The 11,665-nt window shown below is 38.4% G+C and overlaps 1 protein-coding gene and 1 pseudogene across 2 annotated transcripts in view; both read right to left on the bottom strand.

The window, feature by feature from the left end:
* Positions 1–209: 209 nt before the first annotated feature.
* The window catches only part of LOC111141595 (mitochondrial genome maintenance exonuclease 1), a 17,780-nt gene continuing 6,324 nt past the window's right edge, over positions 210–11,665 (bottom strand). For both annotated transcript variants that reach the window (XM_022494262.1, XM_022494263.1), the window contains exons 4-5: positions 1,771–1,903; positions 210–1,388 (exon numbers count right to left, since the gene is read on the bottom strand). In XM_022494262.1, the coding sequence (XP_022349970.1) occupies positions 1,227–1,388; positions 1,771–1,903 (295 nt within the window). In that variant the 3' untranslated portion in view covers positions 210–1,226. The remainder of the gene's footprint in view (positions 1,389–1,770; positions 1,904–11,665) is intronic.
* The window catches only part of LOC111141468, a 5,954-nt pseudogene continuing 197 nt past the window's right edge, over positions 5,909–11,665 (bottom strand).

Here is an 11,665-nt window from a genome sequence, read left to right as displayed (position 1 = left end):
TTACTTTCCTTGCCAGGTGGCCATCGCAGAGGATGCCTCCTTCCTGTACGTACTTACACAGAATTCACACCAGGGCTACTAGGCCAGTGGCAAAGCTGAATTCTGAACTTCTAAATACAAAATCTAAACAATTTCCAGGTTTATGAAATTACTCTATAAACACACTAATCTAAGTAAAAAGAAACTGAAACAACAGCCTTTATTCAAAAACATTACTTTATTCACATTATATTTTATTTCTTATAATTAATGGCTAATTAAAAAAAAACTGTAGCACCCTACTATTTTAAGACCACAAATGTAACTTAAATGCTATCCCATTCCATAAAACAGGGACCCTTCCCCCAAAGCTATAGTGGGCATTTATTTATTAAGTTTCCCGATCCCAATGACAACTAATACTTTTTATTACTTATCACACACACAAAATTTACTGTTCTCCCTAGCTGAAGAATCTCACAAATGATACTTTTTCTTTATGTACATGGTTCATTGACTCAAATCAGAACAGAGCTACTAAAATATCCGTAATTACAAAGCTCAGACTGGGGTCTGGCTACTCCTAAGGTTTATTCACTGGTATGTTAAGCGGGATTGTCAACCATGTGAAAAATGCTCCATCTTTCCAGAGAGCAATGTTTTACCTGAGGCTAAGGAATCACATTATGTATGAAAAAAAAAAAAAACAAAAACATTTTTTCAAAAATATTAAATGGAAGTTTTTTTCCCCTAAGTGAAATATACAGAAAACCTCAACATATAAAACTAGTTTTAGGAAATCACATTGGCAGCAGGAGTGGGCCGATGCGATTTCTCCCTCCACACATAGCTGGGGGCTTGTGACCCCTTCCCTCCTGGGGTACCCTGGGAACTTCTAGCATGCCAAGCCTCAAGCCCTCCAATCTCAATTCAAGGACTGGACATCCTTCTCAGGAACAGGTTATAGAGAGGAGTCCAAGAGCCGCCAACATGGTGAGAATCCTGCTTTGCTTTTCTAGGTAAATGATAGACCATGCTTACTTGTGCTTCTTTTATGTGCTCAAGTCCAACCCTTAACATCCAAATTTCTCTGGCTTTTCCATCTTTTTGGTTGTTATAGATTTCAACAAATACTTCCACTTGGGTTATGTAGCTTTCAGATCCTGTGGCATCTCTACCTTAAGCAGCCAACAGATCTTCCCAAATTGTGAGGAACCACTGAATGTTCCCAGACATCATTCTGTCCCTTAATCTGGTTTCTGAACATTCTGGTTCTTTTCCTTCTTTGTATATTCTTCTAGTCGAAGAAGCCACTTGGCCCAGTACTGCGAACAGAGCTCAGTGTCCATGAAATGTGGGTGAGCAGGGGATCCATCTTTGTAGGCCACCACGATTAAGCCACACTGAACCTAGGAAGAAACACAGGGCAGTTCCAATATTTCTACAGTAGGACCAGAGTTGAGGTTCATTTCCTTTTTGCTCTAGGGCAAACTCAGAATAAAACAATCTACAGTAATAACTCCTGTTTCTAAGAGGGGTTGGTGAAAGATTATACCAGGATACGTAAGAACACAAAGATGACAAGTAAGATATTGAAGAATGGACTGTAAACACTAAAGCACTATTCACAATGACAGAAAGCTCAGAACAGGGGAAGTGCTTTTTAAGGGTAGAAGGACAAGGAACAGAGTGAATAATGGGACCAAAACAGAATAAAAATCACAAGGAGTTAAGTAGCCATGAATAAGCATCGAGCAAGGCTTTATGTAAGTAGAGGCTCAGTGTCCCAACCTGAAAGCTATAGTTGGCATCATTATTTATGGCACCAACATAGGCCACAACCTGCAGCGGGTTGTCAAATGTATTTCGAATGTAAGGTTTCGGTTTCTCCGATGTCTTCCAGTCAATCACACACAGCTTGCCCCTAAAGAGAAAGAAAAGGAAGTCTTCGTAAGTAATAGTTCAAACTGAGAAACCTTAAGCCTCTTCTTAGGTATGGTTTACTAATTATCACTCAATGACTGTTGCTTCTATTCTCCACTTTCCAAAAAGACAGCTAGCTTCTCTGAGCTTTACTCCTGAGGATTAGAGAAGTGTGATGTTCTCTTTCCTGAGTCCTATATTCAGGTCAGTAATGGGCCTGTCAGGGTTACGATGGGAAATGCTTCCGGGAGCACACCGGCGAGAATTACAGGTGCAGATCCATGCAGGAGTGCTGGGGAACTTTCCCACAGTTCCAGTTTCTAAACTGTCTCAAAAGTCCTTTGGACCTCCATGGCCTTGTTTAACAGTTGACATGGGAATTGAAACTATGTCTATCACTATCTTAGTTGGATCTTATTTCAAGTATTTATCAGGATGAACCACAAGAGACCAGTAGCAATCCCCATCATAAAGGACAAAAGCATCATGGTGCTTCAGAAATTCTCTTGCTAGGAACCAAAGGTGGAGTTCAAATCTATCAGCATTTAATAGGCACTGATTATACACGGAAATACAAATAAGAAGACTTGGTCCCTGCCTTGATAGTTTACATACAGGGTAGGGTGTCTTACTATTAGGGGTATTGGGAAAGATAAAAAAAATTCTTGCCACTTTAAAATAAAGTCAAATAACCAGTATTTTCCTCCCCATTACCCCTCTCCCAGTGGGGTTTATATTTGCCAAGTGCGGATATCAGAAGGATCACAGGGTGAGCAGACTGATAACTGGTGACTATCTGTTCATTCTGTCTTTCATGAACTTCAGTTTCAAAACCAGCAGTTTAGAGGGAGTTTTTGTACAAAGTATGCATGTTACCCACCTGCCACCATAGTTCTAGAACTTATGTAAGGTATTTATAAAGTCAACCTAGAGTAGCACTGTCTAAAAGATATAAAATGCAAGCTATATATGTTATTTCAAATTTTCTAGTAACCACATCAAAAAAGAAAACAGGTGAAATTTTAATATTTTATTTAACCCAACATACTCAAAATATTATCATTTCATTATGTAATATTAAGAAGTTATTAATGGGATACATCACATTCTTTTTTGTAGTAAATCGCTGAAACCTACTTTATATATTCACAGCATACCTCACTTTAGATTGGCCACACTCAAGTATCTAATGGTTGTATGTACTAGTGGGTAATCTCTTGGACAGTGCAGGGCTAGAGGTAGCTTTACTGTCTCTGTCAAACTCTGCAATATTACAAAACCAATATAATCTATGAAAATGAAGAGAGGGCCCCAGTATCCCCAGGGGGCTTCACAGTTCTCAAACTGGAATAAATCAAAATACCCTAAAATAAAGATTTTTGATATGGACCACCGTTTCTTGCAACATACTATAACCTGCAGAACTAAATAATGTGGAAAAGAGATTTTTAGTAGTATAAACCCAAATTAAAATTGCACTAAGAAAGTTACAGTTCACAACAAATGAAAAGATGCTCAGCCTAAGTTAAGTGAAATACAGACTGAAACCATGAGAGACAATGTTGATAAACAGCACCTAATACGGTGTCATTGAAGGTGTGCACACATAAGCACACTCACACCTGGGACAACTGAAAATGCCTGTTCCCTTTAATCCAGCAACTGCCCTTTTCAGTATGCACTGGAGAGCAACAGTTTGATATCCCAGGTGCAAGTGACAAGAGCCTGAAAATAGAAGTATTCATATCCAGGCCTACTTCGGATCAACTGAATTTATCCGAACTATATATAAGATCCACCAAACCAACAAGTGAACCTCACAGCCATATACAAGGAGATACATACACTGCTGCAGTTTGTAATTGTGGAAAACCAGAAATAACCTGAATGTTTCCCCAGAGGGAAATAGATACGGTTCATTAATACAAAGGAATACCAAGTAACAGTTAAAGAGAGAAGATCAAAATCACCATGGTAACATCTATTGAGTAGTTTGCATTTTAAGTACTATACAGAGAATGTCTCATTTAATCTCTGTAAGAACTCTATGAGGTAAGTCCTTTTATTTGTCTTATTTTAGAGATGAACAAACAGAAGTACAGAGAGGCTAACTAGCTTAAGGTTAAGATGAAAAGCTAGAAACCAAACTTAGCCAGCCTGGCTCCAGAGCCAAGTATCTTACCAGCTTTGTGATACTATGCATGTAGAAATTTCTATATACTGTGACTCTCACAGACATGTAGGTAACAATACATGGTATTCTGTGTATGTATCCTACACAGTGCTGTGTATGTATGTGGAAAGTAGACTGGCAGTGTCTTATACATGCATTAAACAGTGTTAATCTTGTGGGTGTGTTAAGTAGTATAGGAAGTAGCCTAGGCCATAGTGATTTGTCTTTGGCAAGGGGACTGTGAGAGGAGGGAAGATGTGGTTATAGGTGATGTGAGCTTAATTTATGCTATATTAAAAAAATCAGGGGACGCCTGAGTGGCTCAGTTGGTTAAGCGGCTGCCTTCGGCTCAGGTCATGATCCCAGAGTCCTGGGATCGAGTCCCGCATCGGGCTCCTTGCTTAGCAGGAAGCCTGCTTCTCCCTCTGCCTCTGCCTGCCACTCTGTCTGCCTGTGCTCATTCTGACCAAAAAAAAAAAAAAAAAAAAGTTAAAAAAAATCGGAAGCAGATGTGACTGTGTTAAATTAATTTTGAGTGGTGGAAAATTATTAAAAGAGAAAAGGATGTTGCAGATCTACATAAACTAATAAGGAAAGATCTCTAAAATAGTTTCAAAATGAAATAAAGCAGGGTTTGGCACTTTGTGTTAATAAGTGGGAGTGGAGACAAATGATTGTAACATACAGTCATAAAGCACCTCAAGACCACAAGAACTTTATTTAGGGAAGGTGGGGGGGGAAGGAAGGGAGAGAGAGAGAAAGGGAGAGAACCTAACAGGCTTGATCTCACTACCCTGAGATGAAGATCTGAGCCAAAATCAAGAGTCCAGTGCCTAACAGACTGAGCCATCCAGGTGCCCCAAGATCACAAGAACTTAAAATCAGAGTAGGGGTGGAGGATTCTGGGAAAATGGAAGAGTAGGAAGCACCTGAAATATGTAGGCCCACCTAGACAACAACTGCAATGGCAGAATCTGCCTGGTATAATTATTGGAAATCTAGAGCCTACTAAAGCCTTGGATGGTAAACTCTGGTTAATTTTGGTCAATTTCGGCTCTTAACAACTACCCATTCCCCCCACCCCTTCTCAAGGGGCAGGCAGCTGTGCACACGATCCTGGAGGAGCGCATATACAGCTTGTGGGAAAATAAGAGCAGACAAAAAGGGCCTCATCCTCCAAATGTCAGGGATCTGTGCTCTCATCACTGACTGCTGCTTCGGTTCACAGAGGTATAGATAAGCAGGATGGCCATTGTTACTGCACCTCCCCCCACTGCTACAAGCCCCTCTTCCTCCAGCCAAATTACTTCCAGAGGACTTAAAGGGCCAACAGCCATTTTTTCCAACCCTTTATTTTTTTCTTTTTCCCTTATTTGGGAATTAAGATACTAAAGACTACAACACCGACGGGAAAAAGAAAGTGACTGTGTATGTCCAGGGAAGGGCACAGGCCCAGAAAAGACCTGAGACCTTGAGTTTATACTTCAGGCTGATCCTTAACACAGAGACAGCCTATGAGAACAGTAACAAAACCCCAAATAAAAACAATGAATACGGGTGCCTGGGTGGCTCAGTCAGTTAAATGTCTGCCTTCGGCTCAGGTCATGATCTCAGGGTCCTAGGATCGAGTCCCACATCCGGCTTCCTGGTTCTCAGGGAGTCTGCTTCTTCCTCTGCCTGCCGCTACCCCTGTTTCTCTGTCAAATAAATAAATAAAATCTTAAAAAAAAAAAAAAAAAGTGAGCACTCTTGTAACAATGATTTGTAACTCCACTTTTTGTTTTCTACAGTTTTTTTTTTTAAACTTGAAACAAGCAGAAAAAAATATTGCTCTTAGGTTGGTTGATCATACAAATCTTGATCAATGTTTTGTGAAACATCAGATAGCACTGGTTCATCATGTTCTTCCACTCTGCTCAAGTGAGCTGCCCCATACAGAACACTAATTTCAACTAGTGTTTTGCCTAAGACTGCTGCTGTATCCTCCCGATGGGAAACATCTTCACTGTTATTTTCTATACTCATTCTCATCTCCTTTCTTTTCTTTTTTTTTAAAGATTTATTTGAGACAAACAGAGCGTGAGCATGAGCATGGTGGGGGGGGTGAGACAGAGGAAGAGGGAGCAGCAGACTCCCCTGAGAAGCAGGGAGGTTGATTGATGTGGGGCTCGATCCTAGGACCCTGATATCATGATCCGAGTTGAATGCGGATACTTAACAAACTGAGCCATCTAGGTGCCCCACTCATCTCCTTCTCTAATTGTTCTTAATTGTTCTTGAGCTCTCTGCAGTTCTCCTAATCTCCGGTCTTTTTCTTGCATTTCCAACTCCAGCTAGAATACTAGCTGTTGCTGCTAAACAGGAGCTCCTCTGACTTGAGTCTTCTCCATCATTTCCTGCCCCATCAGAGCTGGTTCTCATTCATGCTCGAAGTTGGCCATTTCCTTTTGTCTCAGTTACTCCAGCCACATATCCTTATACTTGTAAATCCACAATACTACCCACTCTATTGGATTCAGTAAATTCTTGCTACTTCTGTGAAACCCTGAGTTAGACATATTCCAAGGTACTTTTGAAAATATGCTGACTCCCTTTCTAACCCTTACCCTTAACCTGTCAGTAGCATCCTGTTGCTGGCAATGAGCCATGCACCCCAGGTGCCAGAGACTGCATGCAGCAAAGAGGGAGGGCCCCATGGATAGGTGAGTGGGTTTTTTTCTACATAATTAAAGAGATTAATAAACCTAAAAAAATTATTAATTTATGTTTTGGGGCACATAATATATAAAGACAATTTTGTGACAACAACTAAAAGGGAAAAGTAGGGATAGAGTTGTTTAAAGGAACAGTCTGTATGTCATTGAGGTTGGTACAAATTTAAATTAGAGTGTTATAACTGGGATGTTAAAGGTAATCCCCATGGTAAGCACAAGGACAATAGCTATAGATATACACAAAAGGGAATGAAAAAAGAATTGAAATGTTTCACTACAAAAAAGAAACAGAACACAAAAGACAGAAACATACAGGAAATGAGACAAAAAGGATATCATGCCTATAGAAAATAGGTAACAAAATGACAGAAGTCTCTCCTTATCAGTAACTAGTTTAAATGTAAATGGATTAAATTCTCTAATCAAAAGACAGAGATTGGCAGGATGGATAAAACACAGGATTCAACTATATGCTGTCTACAAGAGACTCACTATAGACCCAAAGACACAAATAGGCTGAATGTGAAAGGACAGAGAAAGATATTTCATGCAAATAAAAACCAAAAGAGAGCAAAGGTGGCTCTAACAGCAGAAAAAATAGTCTTTAAATTGAAAAAAAAAAAAAAAAAAAAAAGAGACAAGGAAAGACCTTATATATTAATAAAAGGTTCAATACATCAAGAAGTATAACAATTATATACATTTACACACCTAGTAACAGGTTAGCAAAATACATAAAGCAAAACCTGACAAAATTGAAGGGAGAAATACAGTTCTTTTTTAACTTTTATTTATTTACGTAATCTCTATACCCAACATGGGGGTCTGACCCTGAGATAAAAAGCCACATGCTCTTCCAAGAAAGCCAGCCAGGTGCCCCAGAAATTCAGTTCAATAATAATAGTGGGAGAACTTCGATATCAATTTTCAATAATGGACAGAACCAGACAGTAGGAAGTAAGAAAATAAAGGACTTAACACAATAAACCAACTAGATCTAACGGACATACAGTACTCTCTACCCAACAACAGAATACACACCTTTTCAAGCACACACCAGGACATTTTCCAGGACAAACCATATATTAGGCCACAAATTAAGTCTCAACATATTTAAACAGATAGATGTCACACAAAGCATCTTCTCCAATTACAAGATGAAATTAGAAATCAGTAAAAGAAGTAGAACTGGAATAAAAAAATCATAAATTTGTGGAAATTAACATAACCAACCAAAGAAGTCACAGGGGAAATCAGAAGATACTTAGAGATGAATAAAAACAAGAACACAGCATACCAAAACTTATGGGACATAGTGAAAACAGTGTTAGGGAAGCTATACAACAATAAATACTTATATTAAGAAACAACGAGGGGCGCCTGGGTGGCTCAATGGATTAAAGCCTCTGCCTTAGGCTCAGGTCATGGTCTCAAGGTCCTGAGTTGGGTTCTCTGCTCAGCAGGGAGCCTGCTTCCTCCTCTCTCTGCCTGCTCCTCTGCCTACTTGTGATCTCTGTCAAATAAATAAATAAAATTTTAAAAATCTAAGGAAAAAAAAAGAAACAACGAAGAATCAAATCAACATCCTAGCCTTACAACTTAAGGAACCAAAAAAACAAAGTAAACCCAAAACTTATAGAAGAAAATAAAAGAGATTAAAGACAAATGAAATTCAGAATAGAAAATCAATAGGAGGGGCGCCTGGGTGGCTCAGTGGGTTAAGCCTCTGCCTTCAGCTCAGGTCATGATCTCAGGGTCCTGGGATCGAGTCCCGCATCGGGCTCTCTGCTTGGCAGGGAGCCTGCTTCCTCCTCTCTCTCTCTGCCTGCCTCTCTGCCTACTTGTGATTTCTCTCTGTCAAATAAGTAAATAAAATCTTAAAAAAAAAAAAAAAGAAAGAAAGAAAATCAATAGAAAAAAAATCAATAAAATAAACACAAAACCTATGAGGACTATATCATGAAGAAATAGAATATCTGATCGGCTCTATAATTAGAAAGGAGATTTTATCAGTAATCAAATATCCTGGAAACTAACAGCTCTAGACCTGATGATTTCATATGGATGAATCCCACCAAACATTTACATAACTAATACCAATGCTAAAACTTTCCCAAATAAATTGTAAAGTAGGGAACTTTGTAATTCATTCTATGAATCCAGTATTACCCTGATACCAAAGCCAGACAAAGGCACTACAAGAAAACTACAGAATAATCCTTACGAACAAAGTTGTAAAAATCCTCTGCAAAATAGTAGCAAATCAAATTCAGCACTTATTAAAAGAATCATACAGCATCACAAAGTGGGCTTTATTCCTGGAATGCAAGGATGGTTAAACACAAAAATCCACCAATGTTATATGCCTTATTAATAGAATGAAGGAAACCATTTAATCATCTTAACTGATGAAGAAAAAGCATCTGACAAAATGAAATACCCTTTATGAAAAAAATACTCAACAAGCTAGGGATAGAAAAAAACTACCTCAATATAATAAAAGCCATATACATATGAAAAGCCCACAGCATACTCAATGGTGAAAGACTGTAAGGTTTTCCTCTAAGATCAGGAACAAGGCAAGGCTGCCTGTTTTAATCACGTCTATTTAACAGATCTGGATGTTCTAGCCAGGGCAATTAGGCAAAACAAAGAAATAAAAATGCAACCAAACTGGAAAGGAAGAAGTAAAATTATCTTTGTTCACAGATGAATGATCTTTTATGTTAAAAATTCTAAAGAATACACACAAAAACTGGTAGGACTTTACAAATAAATTCACCAAAGTAGCAGGATACAAAGTCAACACACAAGTCCAGTGCATTTCTATACATAAACAATGAACAATATGGAAAGGAAATTACAAAAACAATTCCATATAACATCAAAATGAATAAAATACTTGGGAATTAATAACCAAGGAGACTGAAGACTTGCACAATGAAAACTGCAAATCACCGTTGAAAAAAAATGAAAAATTTTAAAAAATTAAAGACCTAAACAAAAACATGCCCCATATTCACAGATTAGATGTAATAGTTTTAAGATGTTCATATTACCCCAAGTGATCTGCAAATTTAATACAATCTATAAAAATCTCAATGACGATTTTGCACAAATTGAAACTAATCTTAAAATCCACATGGAATCTAAAAGGGATTCTGAAAAGCCAAAATAACCCTGAAACAAACAAACAAACAAACAAACCTGGAGGACTCACACTTGTTAATTTCTCTTTTTTTTTTTTTTTTAAATTTATTTGACAGATCACAAGTAGGCAGAGAGGCAGGCAGAGAGAGATAGGAGGAGGCAGGCTCCCCACCGAGCAGAGAGCCCGACGCGGGACTTGATCCCAGGACCCCGAGACCACGACCCGAGCTGAAGGCAGAGGCCTCAACCACTGAGCCACCCAGGCGCCCCCACACTTGTTAATTTCAAAGCTTACTACAAAGCTAGAGTAATTAAAATAGTATGGTACTTGTATAAAGACAGATGCATAGACTGATGGAAATAAATAGAAAGCCCAGAAACCCTCACATACACCGTCACATGATTTTTGACAAAGGCACCACATCTATTCAATGAGAAAAGGACAGTCTTTTCAACAAATGGTACTGGGGAAACTGGACATCCACATGCAAAAAAATAAAGTTGGACTCTTACCTAACACCATATAAAAAATTTAACTCAAAATGGATCCATGACTTAAAGGTAATACTTAAAACTAAGACTTAAAACTACATAAAATTCTTAGAAGAAAACATAGGACCCAAGCTTAATGACGCTGGATTTGGTGGTGATTTTACTGAATGTGACACCAAAGGCACAGGCAACAACAACAAAATACACCAATTGGCTTACAGGAAAAGCTCTAAAAATTGTGCATCAAAGCACAAGGATAAAGTTTAGTCAGTCACAAAAAGACAAATACTTCGATTTTACTCACATGAGGTACCAAAGAGTAGTTAAATTCATAAAGACTGAAAGTAGAATGGTGGTTGCCAGGGGCTGAAAGCAGGGGAGAGTATAGTAATCACTGTTTAATGGGCACAGAATTTCAGTTTTATAAGACGACATGTCCTGGAGATGGATGGTATTGGTGGTTGTACAACATCATGAATGTATTTAATGGTAATAAATTGTATACTTAAAAATGGTGATGTTTGTGGCAAATTTTATGTTACATATATTTTACCACATTAAAACCTTTTTTAAAGAAAAAGTGGAAATGGGAGACTTACTTTTAGTAGCGTGGGTTAACCACATATATTACCTATTAAAAATGTTTTAAAAATTTCTGAAACCTTAATTTCCAAAAATATTCAATGGACATATTCTCAATGTTGATCCTTTCCACTCGAAGAGCAGAAAACAATCATCAGTACTGTGGACAGCACTGTGAAGTGTCTGGTGTTAGGAACTTCTTTTTTTGATTTTGTGGGGTTTTTTTGGTTGTTGTTTTAAAGATTTTATTTATTTGAGAGAGAGAGAAAGCACGGGAGAGGGGATGGTCAGAGGGAGAAGCAGATTCCCTGCTAAGCAGGGAGCCCAACTCAGGACTTGATCAGGGGCTCTGGGTTCATGACCTGAGCTGAAGGCAGACACCCAACCAACTGAGCCATCCAGGCCCCCTCTGTGTCAGGAACTTCTTGAAGTTGGCTACCTTGGTTAATCTAAAAGGCAACAAAAAATAGCCTATTAAGTTTCTAGGCACACAGGGCTCTTCTCAGATATGAGGCAGTTATGGCACAAAACTGTTAGGTACCCTGAACAGTTTCCAGACTAATGAATATTCTGTCAATTTTTTAAAAATTTAAATTTTGACTAGAGTTCCAAGAGTTACATCATAGGTTTTTACCTATCCTGGTGTGTTGCC

This window comes from Enhydra lutris, unplaced genomic scaffold, assembly GCF_002288905.1.
Source record: "Enhydra lutris kenyoni isolate GAN:26980312 unplaced genomic scaffold, ASM228890v2 scaffoldscaffold6, whole genome shotgun sequence".
In the NCBI taxonomy this organism is placed as follows: Eukaryota; Metazoa; Chordata; class Mammalia; order Carnivora; family Mustelidae; genus Enhydra; species Enhydra lutris.
This window is presented reverse-complemented; position numbering and strand designations above follow the sequence as displayed.